The sequence below is a fragment of the Artibeus jamaicensis genome, unplaced genomic scaffold, assembly GCF_021234435.1.
Source record: "Artibeus jamaicensis isolate MK-2021 breed Jamaican fruit bat unplaced genomic scaffold, CSHL_Jam_final scaffold_3222, whole genome shotgun sequence".
Taxonomy (NCBI): Eukaryota; Metazoa; Chordata; class Mammalia; order Chiroptera; family Phyllostomidae; genus Artibeus; species Artibeus jamaicensis.
In genome coordinates, this window is record NW_026522038.1 from 5077102 (window position 1) to 5100053 (window position 22952).

General features: G+C 41.9%; 1 protein-coding gene across 6 annotated transcripts in view; it reads left to right on the forward strand.

Annotated features, from left to right (window-relative positions):
* The window catches only part of EGF (epidermal growth factor), an 89731-nt gene that overhangs the window by 61051 nt on the left and 5728 nt on the right, over positions 1-22952 (forward strand). For 4 of the 6 annotated variants that reach the window (XM_037156189.2, XM_037156199.2, XM_053657038.1 and 1 more), the window contains 7 exons: positions 276-425; positions 3706-3825; positions 8415-8531; positions 9206-9331; positions 12713-12835; positions 14938-15082; positions 18861-19031. In XM_037156189.2, coding sequence (XP_037012084.2) covers positions 276-425; positions 3706-3825; positions 8415-8531; positions 9206-9331; positions 12713-12835; positions 14938-15082; positions 18861-19031 — 952 coding nt within the window. The remainder of the gene's footprint in view (positions 1-275; positions 426-3705; positions 3826-8414; positions 8532-9205; positions 9332-12712; positions 12836-14937; positions 15083-18860; positions 19032-22952) is intronic. The other 2 variants (XM_037156209.2, XM_037156226.2) reach the window with 2 other exon arrangements.

Sequence of the window (22952 nt, forward strand, 5' to 3'; positions counted from 1 at the left end):
TTGACTAGGTCATGAGCTAGGAAATAGGAATCTCATCTGCCTAAAGAGCTTCTTGGACAAATGTACTGGTTGTACTTAAATAACTCACAAGGTAATAACGTTCTGAGCTAATCTTAATGGCTCCTTATAGGAACTCTTCTGAAATAGCTCTTGATATGGGCTCCACTTAAATACACTGAGCTTTTTTCCCCAAAAGCTGTACACTGTGATTTGTATCAAGGGCACCTTTTTGATCCCCAGGCCCTTCTGTGAATGCATCTCTTTTCTTCCACTAGGGGCAGATCCCTGCCTATATCAAAACGGAGGCTGTGAACACATTTGCAAAGAGAAGTTTGGAACTGCTCAGTGTTCATGTCGTGAAGGTTTTGTGAAAGCCACAGATGGGAAAATGTGTGTGGCTCTAAATGTCCACCAGATATCAACAGGTAATATAATAAATTATGTGTCTTACCTTGGCTAAGGAATATAGTTTTATTCTACATTGAACTTTAAGCACTTGCTGCTTTTTAATATTTTGTGTATTAAAAGCTCCTCTGGGAAGTGGGAAAAAGAAAGAAAAAAAAGCTCCTCTGGTTTTAAGGATGACAAGTGTTTCTTTTTTCTTCCTCTGATGACTATGGGCTTCTTTTTAAAAAAAATTTTACCACAAATTTTTAATCGTATTTTTTAATTCTCCCACTTATACTTCCCCTCCCCCACAATCACCACACTGTTGTCCATGTCCATGAGTCCTTTTTCCTTTTTGCTTGATCCATCTACCCCTTAGCCCCCTCATAACTGTCATGCTGCCATCTGTCTATGGGTTTGTCTCTATTTTGCTTGTTAGTTCAGTTTGTTCATTAGATTCCACATATGAGTGAGATCATATGGTATTTGCCCTCCTCTGACTGAATTATTTCACTTCGCATAATGTTCTCCAGATCCATCCATGCTGCTGCAAATGGTGAAAAATTTTTTTATGGCCAAGTAGAATTCCATTGTGTAAATGTTCCATAGTTGTTTTATCTACTCATCTACTCATGGACACTTGGGCGGCTTCCATATCTTGGCTATTGTATATAACACTGCAATGGACACAGGGGTGCTTATGTTCTTTTGAATTAATGTTTTGGGTTTCTTCACATATATTTCCAGAAGTGGGATTACTGGATCAGAAGGTAGATCCATTTTAAATTTTTTGTGGTGTCTCCATACTGCTTTCGGCAGTGGCTGTACCAGTCTGCATTTCCACTAACAGTGCACCAGGGTTCCTTTTTCTCCACATCCTCACCAGCACTTGTTGTTCACTGATTTATTGATGGTAGCCATTCAGACAGGTGTGAGATGGTATCTCATTATGGTTTTAATTTGCATGTCTCTGATGATTAGTGCCCTTGAGCATCTTTTCATATGTCTATGGGCCATCTGTATGTCCTCTTTGGGGAAGTCTCTATTCAGGTCATGGACTAGAATTGGATATTTTGGATTTTCAGAACTTTCTATTAATTGTTGCCTTAGGACAACAGTTCTTAATATTTTTGGCTTCAGGTGCATTTTATACTCAAAAATTATTGAGAATCCCATAGTTTTTGTTTTTATAAACTACATCTATCAATATTTATATTAGAAATTAAAACTAAAAAATTCTAAATATATCTCTATTAAAATTATTATATTATTCCATTATATATGAACATAACATATTTTTATAGAAATAAGGGAAATGATTATATTTTCCAAAAGAAAAAAACTATGCAGTAAGAAGAATAGAATTGATTTATCTTTATATCTAATGTCTGGCTTAATAGAGGGCAGCTGGATTCTCATGCCTGCGTGCAGGTTAAGTCTGTTGCTGGGTTGTTTTGGTTGATGAAGCCTATGAAGAAAATTTGGCCTCACAGAGACATGGAGTTGGAAAATGGAGGAAGGAATATTTCACAACTTTTTCAGATGCCCTTTTTGCATTTTTTATTTGATACTATATCAGAACTATACATCTGGTAGTTTTGGGGAGCTTGGTTGCAATGTGGAATCAGAAGCCATATCATTGAACTTTTTTGTCTTCTGACATATTAAAATTCAATGATCTATTTTGTATTTTGAGTGGCTCTTTAATCTTGCATGATTTGGTACTATCATATTTTAGTCATTTGAAAATTTGGTTGAGTTATGCAGATCTTCCACATGTTACATTCATGTACAAAAGTCATTCATGTACATTTATTTAGTGTCACCATCAAACTCATCAGAAAAGTTTTGAGTATTCAGGTTTTTTCAAGTTCATGGTAGTGGAGAAAATTTTCTATAATAGTATTCTACTTTTCACTTGAAAGCTCAAATTTTATTATGGGAGCAAGTACTGTGAGTTGCTTTTCTTGAAGCGAGAGGCTCACTTTATTCATTTTTTTCAAAAAAAAAAGCTTGCCAAATCCCCAAGTGTTAATAACATAATTTATCAGTTATCCTTTCAAGTAAAAATCATGTTCATTGGAAAAAGAGACTAGTTTTAACCTGCAACTCAAAGAGCATACAAGTGATTTTCCTTCAGATGACCATCACAATTCAGTATCTTCACAGATAACAGAGTGTTTTATGTGTACTTTCCACTTTATTATAAGAATGTTAAAGAGCCAAATATTCCATGGGGAAGATTGTAAAAGATTAATAATTCTTACTTTTTAAAAATCCTTACCCAAGGACATTTTTTCGTTGCTTTTTGGAGAGAAAGAGAGAGAAAGAGACATATATTGGTTGCCTTCTAGACCGGGGATCAAACCCACAACCTAGGTATGTGCCCTGACTGGGAATCAGACTCAAGACCTCTTGGTCTACAGGACAGTGCTCCAACCAACTAAGCCACACTGGCCAGGGCAATAATTATTACTCTTTATCAAGAATCCTCTTAAATGAAAGAAGAGTGTATGTATGTGTGTGAATGTTTATGTGTGTGAATGTGTGTGTGTGGATGTGAGAGAGAAAGAAAGAGATTATATGTGGCAGTGAAGAACATGACCACTAGTCGAGTTTGGTGCCATGGCCTTGATTCAGGCTAAGCACTGCAGTTCCACCCATCATTGCTCTTGTCCATTAGTATCAATCTAGATACAGTGAAAAAAGGCAAATCATATCAAAATTATTTGCCTTTTATAAAAATAGGTTGACCTTATGAACTCCATGCAGTGGGACCCCAGGGATCCATGCACCACACTTAAAGAACACGCTTGCTGTTTTAAAGGATCCTTTTTCCCATATCTGGGAAGTTACATAGGTCCTATGCCTATGTTAAATTATGCTTTGTTTATGCCTATCCACATATCTAAATACAAGTAAAATCAGGCTGAAATAAGTGTTGAAAACAGCCTAAAGAAGGAGTATGTATAGAAGACATCTCATCAATTTTCCCTTGTAATGGCATTCTGTGATTATAACCTGATTGTGTTAATAAGGATTCTGGTTTGGGTTTTGTTTTTTTTTTTTGCCAGTACCTAAAAATGTCCCACCTTTCTTCCCTGCTGCTCCCCTCCCCCAATGGTAAGTAAAGCTGGAATGGTGTGATCTAGCCAGTGAGGTTTTCAAAGTCACCAAGACCCTGATAGTTTCCTTGAATGCTGTTACTGTAAGGATGGATCCGAATGGTCAACCAACAAAGAGCCATAAATATAAATTAATTAAAACTTTTCTTGAATCATGAAAGTTAAATTAATTATATCTGTTGACCTTCCACAGGTAGTGAAGCAGATCTAAGTAATCAAGAAATGTCATCAGACTTCTTACCCAGCAATCAAGGGTTTGAAGATAACACTACACAATCTCAGCATATGCTCGTGGCTGAAATCATGGTGTCAGGTATGAATAATGAGTCTCTAGTACAGCTTCCGTCCCAACAATTTCCACCCCACTAATCAGAAATTATGAATTATCTCTCTAATTTAATGTTGGTTAAATTTACACAAAGCTAGTAAAGCCAAACTGTGGTTCTTCTCATCTGAACTGTGTGTCTGAGGAAGATGACTCCATATGAACTTGACTCATTGAGACTCCTTGGACTTAAACCTTCTTGGAAGAAATCTAACTTGGAAACAAGGTGAAAAATAAGACAGAGCAGACTTGAGTGTATCCCTCTATACCTAGTATATTTTGTATTTGGCCCATGCAACTGTAAAAGTAGTGTAAAAGTAGATAATAATGAATAAGAAAATATAGGTTGTTTCTTTCAGCTGCTCCAGAAAATCCACAATTAGGAAATATTAGAATTCTTCTTATACATGACACATTTATCACCAAAATGCTAAGTTATTGTTCAGTATATAACAACTTTAGGGAACCTAATTCTTTTATATTATATATTCACTCATGAGGCCAGTGGTTTCCAAATTGGATTTAGCTCAGCCTGAGGCCTTTTGCAAACCCCACCCCTTCTCTAGGTCTCTGACCTTCATTCAGTGCAGCTTAGTAAGATTTTAGTAAAATGTCTGTGACTCAAAATAAGTTTGGAACTCTACAGCAGGACATTACATGCACTTAAGCAAGTGCTCATCAAACTTCTGTGATCTGCAGACTCTTTTGTCAATGTATGTGTCCCTAGGATCTCATACCCCTCCTCAAAAGAACTTAGAGTGTGATATTTGATAAAAATACAAAGAGGTGGATACTTTTAGTAGTGATAATTTATATGGAGCTTTAGAGTTTACTGGGTACTTTATCCTCTAATTTGATCCTTTATCATAACACATAATTTCTCAGATTTGAAAACTAAGACTAAGATATATGAAGTTAGTGATTCGACCCAAGTTTTTTTTAATTAGGACCAAATAATTAATTCATGTCAAGAAAACAAGTACTGAAAACATTGTCACATCAGGGATATTATTCATTTAATAGCTATTTATTTCTTTGCCAAACTCAGCACTATGCTGAGTGCTGTGGATACCATGATGAGATAAATATAGTCCCAGTCTTCAAGGTCACAGTCTGATGTGGAGACAAACAATGTGATGAAAGAAAACAATATAAGTATTAACAATATGGAAAAACTTAAAAAGCCACTAGGGATCCCTAGAGGCTCATAAAGCATATTTTTTAATAAATCTAATGTTTGGGAGACTCAAAGACCAAGATGAATGACAGTAAATTAGGCACATAGGTGAGATGGGGGAGTGACGAACTGGCCAAAGATTTGGAATACATATACATAGGCTGTGTTTGGCTTCATAACTGGAATTTATACTCTGCCTTGTGTGGAATAGATGGAATTGATTGTTTTGGTTAAAAACTTCCTCATCTTTTCATACTTGGATAGTTTCTTCTCTGTATTTGTCTTCAGAGTTCTGGTTCTACCTGTGTTAGGCTAAGGGGTCTCATTTATGAGTGAGATTTCATTTCAACAAAATTTCTATACTAAAAAAATTTCTGAAAACTCTATGCTGGATTTTATGTCGATATATTCTTATTGCCCAAAGACACACAGACTGATATGTAGCAAGTAGACTTGTGTACAATACCACAAAGAGATTCAATCATAAAAAGTTTTGGAGGGCTATAGCAGTGGCACCTAGGAAACAGTGGAGACCACTTCTGCTCCTGTCTTGGGCAGACTTCCAGTCAAGATGGAGGCATATGTAGACACATTTCACCTCCTTGTGCAAACACAAGAGGAATTACAACAAAACTTCAAAATAAAAAACACCCAGAACTGTCAGGAAATCAGTTTATATGGAAGTCTGACAACCAACAGTGTAAAGAAGCCACCTTTATCCAGATGGGTAGGAGGGGCAGAGTTGCAGAGATGGGTGGAGAGGTGAGAAGATGTAGCATGGCACAGAGAGGCAGCAGTGGCGGTAGAACAGGTGGCCCCACACTCATGTGTGGTGGATAAAAATCAGGAGGGATACCTTGGAAGTAAGCTATTCCAGCCCCAGGCCAGGCTGTACAGTGACGTGGAACCTAGCTTGTGGGGTCTGCAGCATTGTGGCTGAGAAGAGACAAATTCACATGAACTACTGAGTCCTGTGGAGACAAAGGGATGGTTTGACCTTTCTCTCAAGAGAAGAGCTCCCCAAAACTCGCCTTGACAAGCTTTTATTGTTTTTCTGAGCACATTACATTGAGGATGGTCCTCATTTACTATGCACAGGTTCACTTTAGGTGGTTACCTTTTACAGAAAACAAAGGAGAGGATGCTGGTAATCACATCGCAGAAGAAGGATATTTGCAAATGCAAAGGAAAAAGTTGTTGAACTGTTCACACTCATCCTTGGAAGGTTTATCATGATTTTAAGAAGTTACTTTAGAGATACGCAGTAAATGTTTGCTGCCTCAACTCAGGGTGAGGGAGTTTTAGCAAAAAGCAAGTCTCAAATTGGCCTAGGTACAATGCAGGCCTGATTCCCCATGGGAGAACCTATCCGTGGACATGGGTCCTATGCACTGGACCTTGCTGTCCACTGGCATTTTCGAGTGGGAGCTGGTCCCACACCAGGCAGAATAGTCTCCTATAGTACAGCACAGGGTTCCAATACCGGGAAGATAGATAGCCCTTACACACTTTAACAACTTAAACATGTGCCATTCCATCCTCAGCTTTCTGTGACCTGCTTCAGTTACCCTGACCTCACCTGTAACATGCAGGTATTGTTGTGTGCTTGGCCCACAGCGCTCTTCCTAACCCCTCCAAATCCTGCTACACCTTCCGATTTCAGCTTTATATACTCTTACTCAAAGACTTTTCTAGTCTCCTGTCCAGGTGAGGTGAGAGCTACTTCAAAAACTATAATAGGTATTGTTTCATGAGTAGTGCTTGTCATAGTTGTTCTTCAATACAAGAAAGCAAAGCTCTTGTCTTTATTCTCCACTACTGTATTTTCGGCCTGGGATGTATTAATACTTTTGAATAAAATCATTAATTTTATGAACAGGCCCCAGAATGTAGTTTTCAAGTCTGATAGGCTAATTCTGATTCAGGCTATCACAGTATTCTTCTTCTTTATCATCCTTATTTAGATAGGCATAATATTTTATAATTCTCAAAGGCTTTTTTTAATCTCTTATTTTTCCAACAAGCATGTAAAGTAGACTGGGCAGAAATCATCACCTGTATTTCAGAGGAGTGTAGAGCCCTGGCACTCCTTCCAGAGCTAGTTTGTGGCAGAAAGGACTTTGGCCATAGCCCTTCCCTCCAACAACTGCATATCCATTGCTTTTCATTATGCAAAGCAGCCTTAGTGTTTACAAGTTACCAGATAAATCTTGAATCATATTCTAATTTAAGATAATTGTACAAGTGATTGAAAATGTCTTGCATAATTGGATACTCTTCACCACACATTCTGAACAGCTTTGGGATTTGGAAGCTTGTCCTCCAAATAAAAGCCGAATCAAATGGGTAATTGATTTAGTCTGAAGTTATCCATCTCTAAGAGTCATGAGTGACACATTACTAAGGAACCCTGAAAGGCATGTTTTCCCACAAGAGAAATCTTACTCATATAGCTAAGCAAATCAAACACAATTACCCAATGTCTGCATTCACATGGCATCAAATCCTACTTTGATCACTTAACTTTTTAAAAATTTATGGGCAAGTTTGACCGCTTCTGTACTCAGATGAGCAAACTTACTAGTGAGTAGACAGATGACAGATTATATCCTCCTGTGGTATGTCAAATCCCCCCAACTCCGAAAGGGAGGAGGCACTTGGAGGATGATTATATGCATAAGTAGTTTAAGGGGAAAAAAACTCACTCATATTTATGGCTCAGCATGCAACTCTGTCCCCTGGGGCATTTGCATTTCAATGGAGTATGAAATGAATTGATCCATTTACAGCATTTACTTTATACGGTTCATGACTTTGTAAAAGTGCCTTGAGGTTTGCAAGTCACTACATAAATCTTGATAATAAACATACATTGTGACATACATATTCTATGATACATAAAACCTAATTTTAGTAAATTGACAATAAATCTCTATGATTGAATCACTTTGCCATGTTAGTACACAAAGCTACTTGCTGCATATTACTCTGTGCGACTTTGAGGGATAAGAACATACCGACTGCTTTGGTATGTCATAATGGTTGGGAATGGTCAAATTAGCAATAAACCTTTTGAAATTTGAATCCATTTACTTCAAGCAATTTTATGAATCAAATTTTAAATGCTTTTAAAAATTGTACATTAAGTTCATACAGGGCTGTTTGAACACCAAACAGTTAAAACTAAAGATTTGTTGAGAGCATGTAAATGGAAACATATGGCTCACAGATCCTTTCATATAGACATAGCTTCCAGGTCAACAGTGTTTCTGTTTGAAGGTTAACTTGTCCCAGAACTTGGAAAAAGACGTGCTGGAATGTTCTGTAGAACCCAGAACATTAAAGCCCATTTTTGCCTCTGAGGTCTGGAAATAACCAGATGGGATTCCTGCTGTTGCAGATGAAGATGACTGCGGTCCCATGGGATGTGGTGCACACTCTCAGTGTGTCTCAGAGGGAGAGGTCGCCACGTGTCAGTGTCTGAGAGGCTTTGCTGGGGATGGAAGAGTTTGTTCTGGTAAGAGCAAAGGCCAGTGAACATAATTGTAAAAAAGAGTGAACCGGAAACATTGAGATCGTGCGAGTTCCAAACCTCCAGAAAGACTTATGTGATCAGCAGATTGAATAAATAGTTTGGTATCAGCTAAAAAAATTAATGGATAGCGTGCATAGAAAATGTGAAACATGTACTATATTGTTACATTACATTAAGTTGGTGTTAAAGTTATGAGATATATGGAGTTGACATTAAGGAGAAGAATTTATAATTCATTTCAGAAGCATGAATTTGAGTTCAAGTCAAACTTATAAACTCAACACTTCCAATAAAAACACAACCGTTTTTTCTCCCCAAAGCTTAGTTCATAAGTTTTAGTGTAATAAATAAATTAAGATGGATAGCCTTCTATTTTATATCGATAGCCTCAAAATAAGTTAGCAATTACTCTAAAAATCTCAGGACTTAATGGTCTGAAACTATGCACAAAATGATTTATTTACACATATTTGGCTAATCAAATGTGAGAAATCTGTAAAAATTGTTTAAGATATGAACTTTATGGATTTGCATTGGATTTGCAGTCTCTGTAAAGAGCTGAATGGATGTGTATAAGATTGTACATATTTTTTCCTAGTATGCTCATTTATACCAGGGTTGCCAATATATGTCATTAGTTCCTCATTTCCCCACAGATATAGATGAATGTGAGGTGGCTATCCCAGCTTGCCCGCATCCCTCCTCCAAGTGCATCAACACCGAAGGTGGCTATGTGTGCCGGTGCTCAGAAGGCTACCAAGGAAATGGGACTCATTGTCTTGGTAAGAGCGTGTGTGCCGAGGCGGGTGGGTGGAGGCAGGCCTCAGAGAATCACAAAATGCTCTGGGTGTGGTGGGCTGAGAAAAAACAGGATATAACTGGGGTGACATGCATGTTAAAACTGAAAGAGGAGTTGTGTGACCCATTCAAACTGAAGTATTTCAGCTCCTGGTACACAGTCAAGTTTGTGCCCTTGTGTTCTCACACTAGTCAGCAGAAACACGCCGTAGAGCTGATTTACCCCTCTGCCTTTCTGGTTCTTTTCCCAGAGTTTGAGTAACACCAGTGCCTCACCAATACTCCATACTTTGAGCCATCCTGTGGGGAACTGAACATTTTCTTTGTGACCAACTTTGGCAATTGAATGGTGGTGAACTTTGTGTGTGTGTGTGTATGTGTGTGTGCGCGCGCGCGCGCGCCTGCGCGCGCATGGCATGTGTGTCAAGGAGAGGCTCCGCAGGGGCTCTCAATAAACTCTAGCTCCTGACATTTGCATACAAATGGAGAATGAGTAAGAGCTCTTTCATAACCACCATCCCCTGCCAAGGTCTGGGAGTGGCTTCTGGGGGAGTTCACTTAGTGACTGTCTCGTCCCAGTCCGGGTGGCAGCAGCGTGGCATCACCGTACAAGCGAAGACCTGCCCAAAGCCAGCATAGCCCTCGAAGTGGTTGTCTGAAGTTTTACAGGGCTTTAAATTGTCTCTTTGAGTATTTACTTTTCTTCTTGAAAACAAAAATCTTTCACAGTGAAGGGCAGATACCCTGACAAGAAGCTGTGGTACTGCTTTCTCCTATATGTTGAAGTTAAAGATGAAATTTCAGTCAGTTTTCTGGACCTGGTTTGTTTAAATCAGACCTTCAGGAGATTAGTGTTGTGGCGTCCACAGACGTCTGTAAACGCTATTTTAAGCACATATTTGGCTGTTAGTCAGGAAAACGTCACTGCTCTAATTAAGCAGGCTCATGGATAATTTAGACAAATAGGCTTTATATTTAATTTACGTTGAAGAGAAAGGAAGGCATGCTTTCTTGGGTTCTGGATTTTCGCTCTGTTACTAAGCACCTCCTTTCCAGCATCACAAAACGCCACAGGGTGGCATGGCCCAGCGGGGGTAGCGGCAGGGAGCGCATTCCTGTTCTCTCCCCGCCCTCTCCCTTTCCCCTCCTTCCTTTCCTCTCCATATACACACATATGTGATAGAGAGACACGGACACACTGCTGTGTAGAAGTGTTGTTGTCATTCGTATTGTACAAAGTAGTTGTGTCTCTTGCTGAGAGTATATCTCTGGTTTTGCTTTTTGCAAAAGCTCTCTCTCACTTTCAAGGGGGATAGTTCACAGAGATAATAACAGGAAATCAGTCTTTTTAAAAAGATTTGGTTTGAGCCATTCAGGATGGCAATGCAGGATAGAGATTTGATTGGCTGGTATTAATGCAAAGACATAGTACTGGGAACTGTGAGGAATATCAAGATGATAAAGTCAGTCCTTACCTGCAAGGAGAATGTGATCTTAAAGAAATACATATAGCTGTGATCATTGGTGAAGAACGTTATGCATCATAAGAGAAGTAAAAACTACAGTGGAAGTCCAGAACTGGAAGAACTATCTGTTTGAGGTTTTGGGAAAGACTTCATGGATGAGCATTATTTTGGATGGACCTAGGGCGTGAGGAAATTTTTATAAGGCAGAAATCTGAAGGGATAGAAAACAACTTAACTGACCACTAAGTGCAGGTTGTATATAGAGAAAGCAGAAACTGGGGCTGTTGAGGTGGTGTCCTTGTGCCGTACAGACTGGGTGGTGTAAACAAGTCATTTATTTTCTCAGAGTTCTGGAGGTTGGGTGTTCCCCATCAAGGTGCCACCTTGCTCAGTTCTGGGTGAGGACTCTCTTTGGCTTACAAACACTTGCCTCCTCGCTGCATACGTACATTGTTTCTTCTTGGTGGCTCATGAGGAGGGGGGGGAGAGAGGAGGAGGGGGAGGAGGAGGGGGAAGAAGAAGAGAGGGGAGGGAATCTGATGTTTCTTCTTATCATGACTTATTGGGTCAGGGTCCCATTCTTATGACCTCATTTCATCTTAATTACTTCCTTATAGGCCCTTTCTCCAAATATAGTCACTTTGGGGGGGCAGGGATTCAACATATGAATTTGGTGGGATACAATTCAGTCTATAACAGGTGGGTTGGCCTATATTTGTGGAAAACTAGAATCTGAGGGTTAGTCACTGGGGTTTTACATTTCTAGACCAGCACTGCCAATAAAAATGTAATATCAGTCATCACATATATAATTAAAAGTGTTCTAGTAGTCACATTAGAAAAAGTAAAAAAAAGGTGAAATTAATCTTAAATATATTTTATTTATTCTAATATATCAAAAACATTAACATTTAAAAATATAATCAATATAAAATTATTGCGGTAAGTTTACATTCATTCTTATTTTGGTACTACGTCTTCGCCACCCAGCATGTGCCCTACACTTTCAGCACAACATGAGTAGCTGTGGTTCAGGTGCTCAGTGCTCACCCGATGCCATCGCTAACATACAGGGCGATGGGGCTCTTGGCAGCAGAGAGCACTGGCAGCATTTGAGTCAAGTGGCACAGTGATGAGAGCTGCAGTTCGGGAAGACTGATCTGGGACTGGTGTCCAGGAGTGGAGCAGAGAAGAGTGGGACACAGGGAATGAGGGAAGGCTGTTCTTACAGTAATGTAAGATCAGAAGAAAGGAGGGTGGAAATGGGAGGGAGGTGGGGAGCAAGGGGCGGGGGAGGCTGGGATGGGAAAAATAGACAAAAAACTGTACTTGAAAAATAACTAAATAAAATTTTTAAAAAAAATTAAAAAAAAAAGAGAATAAATAAATAAATAAATAAATAAATTAATTAATTAATTAAAAAAAAGAAGAAAGGAGGGACCTAAATGTTAGGGCAGTGGTAACTGAGAAAGAAAAAGGTGGATAGTTTGGAAAGTGATGACTTAGTTTATATTTATGTTAAAAAGATGATAATGTTTTATTTCATATGATCTGAACTTCTAAATATTTGCCTAGAGGTTGTTTACCAATCTCCAACTTTCTCACTGAGCTACTGGTGTTGGGAGTGTCCTTTCCTTCCAAACAGTAGGGAGACCCCCAGCCTTATGTCAGGACTTTACATGAATGAGCACGCAGCCGAGTGACCCAGCTCATCACTCTCACCAACATCCATGATAAAATTTTTGAATCTAGAAATGTGTGGAGTTCTGAAAACGTGCAGCATAACAAGTCAAAGACGCTCCTCTCCTAGAATGTTGGGTATTCCAATTGCATAACCTTCTTTTTCCTCTCCACCCCACTTTTTTGTTCCCTACTCCCTTTTTTTTTTTTTTTTGGCAGACATTGATGAGTGCCAGCTGGGCATGCACACCTGTGGGGAAAATACCACCTGTACAAATACGGAGGGAAACTACACCTGCATGTGTGCCGGCAGCCTGTCTGAACCCGGGTGGACCTGCCCCGGTAGGTTGGGGGGAGGTCTAGATCCAAAAGGAGGAACTTGATTCTGGAAAACTTTGTACCCACGTGTATTTGCATTTGAGATTTTAGAAATCATTTGGTTTACACCCTGGCTGGAGTGGCTCAGTGGATTGAGCACCAGCCTGTGAACCAAAGGGTTGCCGGTTTGATTCCCAATCAGGGCACATGCCTGGGTTGCAGCTAGGTCCCCAGTAGGGGGTGCATGAGAGGCAACCCCACACTGATGTTTCTCTCTCTCCTTCTCCTTCCCTTCCCCTCTGTAAAAGTAAATAACTAAAATTCTAATTAAAAAAAGAAAAGAAATTATTTGTTTTAATCAGGCTGGTGGGCTTGCTTTCCTGATTAGGTTGATGCTGGGTTTGAGAATGTGAAGTGGTCCATTCTTGTTGTTTTTTAATTTGATAGGATCTGAAATAAATCTGTTCTTATTTCCCATGGTTCAGTGAAAGTGGCAACACGGGGGTTCTCTTCACCCAGGCGGCTAAGATGCTGCTTTGTAATGTCAGTTTCTCGGCTTCTGGAAAACTGCCAGGCCAGGCAGGCTGGGAGGGTGCCTGGACTTCCAGCATTTTAAATCACTTTCAAGAACTTTAAAATATTACTTTAAAAAGTCACTGTTTTTTATTATCTGAATTAGGACTCCAGATTTTTTTTTCTTTCTTTAAAAAATGTTTACAGTGGTCTTCTCCTGCTTCCTGGGCCCTCCCCCCAGAACCCAGTCTCCTTACCACCCACGGCCCGGTGGGACTGGCTTCCCAGGCCTGGGCACCAGGGTCAGGGCCCTGTCCCCTGCCAGCTGTTTATTCCCCTCGGATCTACAAGCAGAAAGTCTCCTAATAAAGGATCATTCTGTGCTTGCTTGAGTCTTTTTTCCCCCTCAGATAATTTGTTCTTAAAGGTATTGGAAGACTGCTAATATTTACACAGCCAGCTACACATCCTAATGTTTTCCTTTTACTGTGTGGCAAACCATTGAGTGAAAGGGACTTGACCACTTTGGCATTTCCTATGTACGGTAACATTTCCTGTCTCTCAACATGACCAGTCTTGTCTTGGAGGTTTCCCCTGAAACTTAAATAGCTTTTAGAAGGAATCCTTGTGGGGGAGAAATTTTTGAGACTCCCGGGATAGTGGGTAGTAAGTGGGCTGTGCATTTGGTGGGTGGTTTATAAGTCATAACGAGATGCTGCGGTTCAGTGAGACCCTCTTAAAGCCAGCTGTCATTTTATACAGTGTGTGTTTCTGGATGACTGATGTGCTTTTATGATGAGATCAGTGACTCTGCATGCATTCGGTGTCTTAGGGTTGACCGTTCTCTTCTTTGCCTCCAATATACTTTATGTCAAAAAACACTGAACCCGCAGAAAGGATGGCTCTCTTCATGGTGAATGACATAAAGTCTGTTTAGGAAGTGAAACCGTGCTCGCTTTGATAGTTCTACTGACACTCGCTTTGATAGTCACTAAGAGACACTAGATCACAAAGTGTTCACAGCCACTACTTCCCGATAATGATACAGGTTGCCCCTGCTATCCGAAAGCTGAAATGAAGTAAAGTGAAAAAGGAATTACTACCATTCATTTATATGGAAAAAAATTTGAGCATTCCCTGACCCCCCCCCCCCAAATAACTTGTCAATTCATACTCTTAATTATGTCCAGTTTTACACTGAGGGTTAATGTCCTCATGAGCTTTCAAGATGCCTTAGAACAGGTCTCACCAGCAGGTGCACAAAACAAATGGAGATGAAGCGGTGATGCTTGCAGAGCTCAAAGCTATGGCAGCTTGGTGCCGAGATGCTCGGTGTGGTTCCTGGGGAAGGAGCTGCTGGGGCAGCTGGGCGAGGCGCTGGGTTTCCAAGGGCTCATGCAAAGCAAATTCTGAACGCTATTTTCACTTTCGCCTCTTTTTATTAAAACAGAAATCCTCCTCGGATTTCTTTTGGTTAGCAAACCAGTGCACTAATGTAGGCCTCTCATAATGTGAAGTGCGGTAAGGCAACCTTCCGAAAAGCAGGAGGATACCTGAACCTGGAAGACGCTGATTGCTTCAGAAAATAAAAGTACCACCTTTGATTCTTCTAGACTCCACTCCAGCCCCTCATCTCAGGGAGGACGGCCGCTATTCCGTGAGAAATGCTTACTCAGAATGCCCCTCGTCGCACGCCGGGTACTGCCTGCACGGCGGTGTGTGTATGTACATCGAGTCCGTGGGCAGCTACGCATGCAAGTAAGTCCGGCCGTCTTCCTGAGGCACGGAGGTGTGCCGCTGCGGCCAGTAACTTTCAGCTTGTCTGCAAAATTGACGTTAAGGAAAATTTTCAATAGTTAGGTTTTTCCTTAGGGAAAATATATAAACAATCGTGTATAAATTGTGTGTGCTGCACTCTCCCTGCATATCACACCTCACCCCTCCTCTCCCCACCCCTCCACCCTGCAGCTGCCAGTACTAGATACACTCTTAAGGAGTTGGTGATTTTTACCTTTGACTTAAATAACTTGATGTTACGAATGATGCAGTCTGGTCATTAAACTTCTTATTCTTTAGGTCTGTGAGGGAATTCCTTAAACCTTTGACTTACTTTCTGCCAAATACATGGGCAGCATCCATGATACGTGTCTGAATTTACAAAAGTGTTGCAGGTTTTCGCAGTGGACTTTATGCCTTCAATTCTCAAAACTCATGTGTATACACACACACACACATATATATTATAATTCCTAATAGTTGATGTTTAACCTTTGTTGTTTCGTGACACTGTGGATGCAGACACCACTGCTTTGTGCTCCTGTTTGGTCCTCACGGTGACTTCACAGTGTCATCTTGGGGCAGTGTCAAGCTGAAGCCCCGACACCATTAGGCGCTTGGCCACACTCACGGAGAACCTCCCCCTGGGCCTTTCAGAGAGGGACACGCACAGTGTCTCGCTCTGCATCAGTTTTCCTTTCCGTTGCTGTCATATTTTGAAGGCAATGTGAGGGAATCCACAGATACCGAACAATAAATAGGCCTCCTAACACTAGATGCCTGACTCACTGATAATTTTCTCTGTGTCCAAGGAAGGAGTGATGTAGTGTTCTCTTTCTCACAAATAAATGCTATGAGTTTAAAGGCTTTTCTTATTTATCAGCAGAAGTAGTCTAAATTATTAGAATTAAGTTATGTTCTGTGACAAAGTGTGTGGCCTCGTATTATGGATCATGTCAGCCTGACAAAAGTAATGAAAAATGCTCATGGATATTAGCAAAAATGACTCAGTTCTAATAAAAATCTGCTTTCATAGTCATATTCACATGCTGTACTTTTCTCACCCAATATAAATCTATTATTCTTGATTTTGAGAATAAGAATCAGTTGTTTTTGCCTGTTCATGGTTTCTTATTCTCCCAAATAATGAAATAATGAAAACACATGTCTGAGTTTATTAGGTCATCTTTTGTTGACCTAAATAAAGTCTTTTAGAAAAGACTTTATGATAATATGAAGGGCACTGCTGGGTTAGGCATTGCAATTAGTATGATATTTCCATTTGGACCTGGTAGTGTCAATTAATTAAATGGTTTAGAAACTCTAGCACATTACTTTTCTTTCTGTCATTAAATCTTGATGGAAATATCATATTCCTCTGGTAATATTTTAAGTACGAGTTGTTACAAAACGACTACCTGGAGTGAGGCTCAAATTGAAGGACCTTTAATCGAAAGCAATATTGAAAATAGAACGAGTCCCCATTAATTTGGACCAGGACTTCGTTTTTGAAGTCTGAATCTAATATAACTGTGGTGTAATCGAACATCCAAACCTTCCCTCTTCCCAAAGACCTCACCTTGCATTTTTTTACTTCCTAAAAGCGCATCTGTAGGGAGCTTGCCCGTCCAACTGTCCTTAGAAACGCTTCATGGGGAGCATTCCAACACAGTGCTGCTAACGCTCTGAACAGGCGTAGACAGGGGCCTCTTCTTTCTTTGCTTGGAAAACAGGGGCCCCTGGCTGCCCAGGAATGCAGGGGTGCGACCACTGGGGTCTCCATGCCAAAGGGCCACCTCAGCGGTTCCCGGACTGCAGATCCTCAGCACCCCCCCTGAGCTCAGGGAGGTCCTTACTTACTCCGGTCTGGCTTGGAAGCAACCCGCACCCTGCCGGGCAGGTCTTCTTCAGACCGAGGCCCCCTAGCACTGGCGCTGTGAAATGTTTCATTCAAAAATGTGTCCTGTGATTTTGAAAAGCATGGCGTACTCTAGCCTTCCATTCTTGATTCATGATGCACCACAATGTGTGAAAAAGTCTTGTTGACCTTTTATTTAGTCTAAAATTTCTTGAAATGACTCGCCTGTAGCTAATGAAACCTATTTGACCAAGGAATCTTTCGTTTGGTTTAAGAGAAGAGCTCAATAACCCAAAGAAACGGTGGTGTGTGGCCCACGCTTGTGAACTTGTGAGTTGCTGACGGAAGGCTCTGGGCCTCATTAGGCTCATGGAGGTTCAGATGTTGAGCCTGCTGTGGCCTCCATTCCTTGAAACTCTAAAATCTCTGAGAAAATTTGAGGTGTGGCCCCTTTAATACCAACCATTTAAAAGTGTGTGCCAGTCACTGATTGTAAATGTCCATAACCAAAGTTAACTTGAATTAAAACAGTATCTAGGAAAGCCTGGAATCGCTTGGTAGTCCTGTGACTCGCATCCTGCCATCTCTTGCCTGGTCAGTTCCAGAGGAACAGCTTTCAGAAGTACATGTTGCTTAAAACCCTTTTTGAAAGCAGGCCAGTGTGGTGGGAAAAACATAGTCTCTGAAATCAGAGAACCATCTGAATGGCACCTGCTGTTCACTAGCTGAGCAACCTGGCACAAACGATGTAAACCCACCTGAGCCTCCCTTTCCTCATCTATAAAATGGGAGTGTGCCGTCAAGAATATAGTGAGTAGGAGTGCCCAGCACAGTGTCAGACACATGAGGTGCTTAACAGATGCTAGGTCCTTTCCCTGCTCTCTGAGAGTGAGTCACCAAAGCTCCTATGACCAACTCAAGGTAGAACTAGGGCAGAATCCAGATCCTCTGAGGCTTTGACTCCTGCTTTTTCCCTGTTGTCCCTTCCCACCGCGAGGTCTGGTGTCAGTTCTCTGAGTATTCATTCCTTCCTGTCCTTTTGGAAGACTGTGGCAGCACGGATAGATGGACAGTTGGTCCAGGGGCAGGGGAATGAAATTTCTAACAACCAAGCAAAATAGTTAACAGGTTATTTTTTAAATGTATGCTTTCATGGAGAACGATAAACTTCACTACCCAAGGTCCCACTAGTTTCCGAAGCGCACATCCCCAGTAGATGGCAGCATTGTTTCATTTACTTTCATTGGAAGGTTCACAACGTTTGTTGGCGGCTGTTGGTAACTCTAGTAACAATTTTACTACTGAAATAGCAGGGTGTTTGCTGGTGAATGCCTCTTTTATTCCTGCATTTAGTTTCCCCCCCTTGAAGAAAGTAGGCAAATGCTTGTGTGTCGCCACTGAGAGCCTGTCTCTTGAGCCTGCAGGGATTAAAAAACAAAGTTCCCTCCATAGGGTAGGCAGGGGTTTCTCATTCACACTGTTGTATAGCCTGCCCTCAAGTAAAGGACTCTGCTTTCAAACTCTTCCTTTCCTTAGAACTCAGATTTCATTGCATTCTGGCCAAACATTTGTGCGAAAACTCTCTTGGCTCTTAGGGCAAAGTTGCTTTGTGTTGGTCTTAGAGGTAACTCCTCAGGATTTCAGCTTAAGAGTAATTGATCTTTAATCGATGTCCTGCAATGCCTCTTCGAGGCAGTGTGCAAACAGACCGCAGGCGGAGTCCACACAGCATGGACTAGTAAAGCAGGGGGCTTCCAGCTGAGCCCTGGTGGATTTCCCGAGTGCTTCCGAAAAGCTGGGTCTGGACGCGAGGGGTTGAGAGTCGGCTGAAGATCGCGTCTGAGAAGCATAAGCGTTTTCGTGGAGGGCTCACCGCTGACCTCTGTTTGTGTGCCGCCACAGCTGCATTGTTGGCTACGTGGGCGAGCGATGTCAGCACCAGGACCTGAGGTGGTGGGAGCTGCGCCATGCGGACCAGGGGCGGCGGCAGCGGAACATCACCGTGGTGGCTGTCTGCGTGGTGGCGCTGGTCCTGCTGCTGCTCCTGGCGCTGTGGGGCGCCCACTACTACAGGTGACACTTTCTTCCCGTTGGCACTTTCGGCCTCTAACGAGCCCCCCCCCCCCCCAAGGAGAACGCCTACCTCCTACAGAGCTAGTCAGTCTCCGTCCTTACTGGAATACATTTCAAACGTGGAATAACAATCACAGAAGACAAGTGGTGTGGGATTTCCCGGCTGTGAAGCAGCAGTGGTTTCCCTTCTCCTGGTCCATTCCAGCCCTTGTCCACACACCTGTAGAGTTCCTTTAACGGTGCGGTTTTATCTTCCACTTTTTTCTTGTACGTGCTTTCCCCCCCTCCACTGCACCCCCACAGCCTGCGGCACGGTCATTTTTTTCATAGTTGCCTTCCACTGAGTGGATTTGCCACAAAGTATTAACTTTACTTCAAGAAAACCAGTAGTGCCCTGGCTGGTGGGACTCAGTGGGTTGAGCACCAGCCTGCACACAAAAGGGTCTTCACTTCGATTCCCAGTCAGGGCACATGCCCGAGTCATGAGCCAGGTCCTCAGCTGGGAGCATGCGAGAGGCAACCATACATTGATGTTTCTCTTCCTCTTTTTCCTCCCTTCTCTCTAAAAAGAAATAAATACAATCTTTAAAAAGTAATAATAATTCAAGTGAAAAGTTAAACAATGTGAAATAATGTTTGCACATTTAGTTTTTAAAAATTGCCACTAGTCCTGGCCGGGTGCTCAGTGGGTTGAAGCACCGTCCTGTATACCAAAAGGCTGTGGGTTCGATTCCTGGTCAGGGCGTGTACTAGAGGCAACCGATCAATGTTTCTCTCTCACATTGATATTTCTCTCCCTCTCTTTCTCTCTCTCTCCCTTCCTCTCTCTAAATCAATAATAAAAAATACCCTCTGGTGAGGATTAAAAAACCACACTACATTAGGATGAATTAATAAACATCACAATGCTGACTTTTCATTTTCTTAGAAAGTAGGACAGCACCCTCCACTGCCCTCAACACTGAGGGACATGTTATGTCCCGTTACAGTTTGTGCAGGACCAAATCAGTGAGTCGTAACACTTTGTGGCAGATGGGAACTCTGTTGAATTATCTGATTCGATCTCATCACTCTATGGCCCCAAACCTCAGACCCACTAAACTTAAATGGTCCTCATTTTCTGGGATGTACAGACCCCCCACCACCACCACCATCTGCTGATACAAGTCCAACCACACTTGCTGGTACCCCACGAATACTCAAATGTCGACCATCTTGCATTATGGAGAATTCAAAAATAGCACTTGAGACGTGCTTGTCCAGGGTCCTGCTGTGCCCTGGTGCAGTGGTTAAGAGCGTGGGCTCTGGACAAGGCTGCACAGGTGCAATTCCCAGTTGGTGTTTGAGGACGTCATCAGACCTTTGTCTTCAATGACTTCCTTTGCTATAAAACGGGAACAAAAACAGTACTTCAGAGTTACTGTGAAACAGAGTGGATCTAAGTGAAGAATTTAGCGTAGGTCTGGCATTTAGGATCTGTCTGTTATTATTATGACTTGTCAGGAACCGTAATCTTCTCCCAAACAGTCACATGTTCCAAACTGTTTTCAATCTCGAGACATAAGATGCTCAGGCACAACTTGAAATTTTAATTCAGTGGTGCATCAGTACTTTGTAGCATGGTATCCAACCAGTCTCTTAGATGTATGTGGAAAGAATAATGAATAGTTAGTGCTTCATCCCATTGGACAAAATGACAAAAGAAAAGTCGATGCTTGGCAAATAAAAGTAGAGAAAAAATTGGGAGCAAGAAACTTAAGTTTATGTGTGCCATAATTATTAAATATGTTTTCTTACTCTGCTGTGGCATAGTATGCATATTTTATGTTCTGTCGATGTTCTTCAGAGCTCTGGATTGAGAGCCAATGGCAGATTGCTGGCTTGTCTTACTTATAATTAAAAAACCATCTCAGCTGAAAGATGACCGTAGACTTTACACAAATAAGAATGTCTTTAAAATTGGCTGGTGTAGCTCAGTGGATTGAGCGTGGGCCTGCGAACCAGACAATCGTGGTTCGATTCCCAGTCAGGGCACATACCTGGGTTGCAGACCGGTTCCCTGCAGGCCAGTTCCCAGCAGGGGACGCACGAAAGGCAAACATACATTGATGTTTCTCCTCCTTTCTCCTTCCCTTCCCCTCTAAAGATAAATAAATAAAAATCTTAAAAATAAAATTAAAAAAAGAATGTCTTTAGCCTCTGATCCCTGTACACCTAGAATCAAAAGTGAGAATCAAAAGCGATAAGGACTAGTTTTTCAAAAACAACACTCATCAGCCCTGGCTGGTGTGGCTCAGTTGGTTGGAGTGTTGTCCTGTAGACCCAAGGCTTGAGGGTTCCATTCTGGTCGGGGCGCATACCCAGGCTGCAGGTCCAGCCCCCAGTCCGAGCATGTAGGAGAAGGCAACCAATCTCTCTGCCTCTCTCTCCATCTCTCTCTCTCTCTCTCAGCAATGAAATAATGCCCTCTGGTGAGGATTTAAAAAAAAGAAAACGCATCTGAACTCTTTCCCTCTTTTTTGGCTGAAATGTGTTCAGAGTTGTGAAGGTTTTTCTGAACAAATCTGTGGTTACTTACCAAGCCATATTACCTGTGGTTTTTTACCAAGCTTCTGGCCAGTGAAGCTACTTACCCCACCGCAAATTTTCAGCTATGTTCTCGACTGCATTTGTACTGTGGCTGTAGTGAGTCTAATAAAATCAAAATTAAAACTGCCAGTCTAAATATTGCCATGTCACTAAAGAATGCCAATAAATACAGCTCTGACATTGGGTCTTTAAGTGAGGCAAGCTACTTACTTTCTTTAGAGTCAGACTCAGTTATTCCTTACTTTGTATCAGTCCTTGCCTGTCTCGTCTAGATTGCTTGACACTATTTGTCTCATGTATCACTCAAAAGATTGTGAAACTAAATAATTTTTAAAGTATTGTTATATTATTACTTCATGAATCTAAATTTTTGAAACAGTAGGAAGTATTCTGTCGCAAACTGTAACACTGCAACTTTAAAACTGATTACATTAGCCACTTGGTTCAATTTCCTGGAATTACCATTTCCTGGAAACATCCTTCACATTGAATTCACAGCTCCTGGGGGGGGGGGGTTCACAGCAGCTCCTACCTGTGTGTTGCCCTAGTTCAGGTGTGCAGACAGGCCTCCTGGCCCCAGGCACGCCCTCCTACAGGGAGTTAGGCTGCTGTGGACCGCAGACGGCGGTGCTGTTTGGGAATCGAGGCTGGCTGGCGGTTTCACCACCACATTTCCGTCCTTGCCTGCGTCTGCGGCTACTCTATGAGTTACACACCTGTCTCTCTCCCTCTAGAGGCCACTACTTTGAGGACAGGGATATCCCCTTAACACTAGAGCTCCCTCTGTCCCCCCACTCCTCCCTAGAGCACGACACCATGCATTGTATAGACTTAGTGCCTGATGTTTATCAACCAAATAAGTATTTGTAAAACCGAATTTGGGGGCGGGAGATCTAACCTGTTTCTTGGCTTGGCAACTACGAGACAATGTGCTCTCGGGCCTTCCACTCTTTGTGTTCTTGCCCGTAAGGCCTGTGAGCAGAGCGCCGCGTGCCAGGGGAAGGAGCCTGGGAGTGGTCCACTAGGACCCGGCTCCTGCGCTGCCCTAGTTAGCTGTGTGCCTTGGGTGAGTCGCTGTCATCTTCCAGCCCTCCTGGCTTCACTTGTAATATGGAGCTCATCCAGTGAGTGTCACACGGTTGCTGTGATGCACAGACCGCCCTCCTCCCCACCGAACTGTTAAGTTCTTTAAGATACAGGGGTATTTTTTGTTGTTGTTGTTTGGCTGCTACATCCCCAGTACCAGGACAGTGTCCGGGGTGCAGCTGGTACTCAGTGGATGTGTCTGTCCACAGATGAATAAACGCAGGGCTCCCGCTTTACCGTCACTCT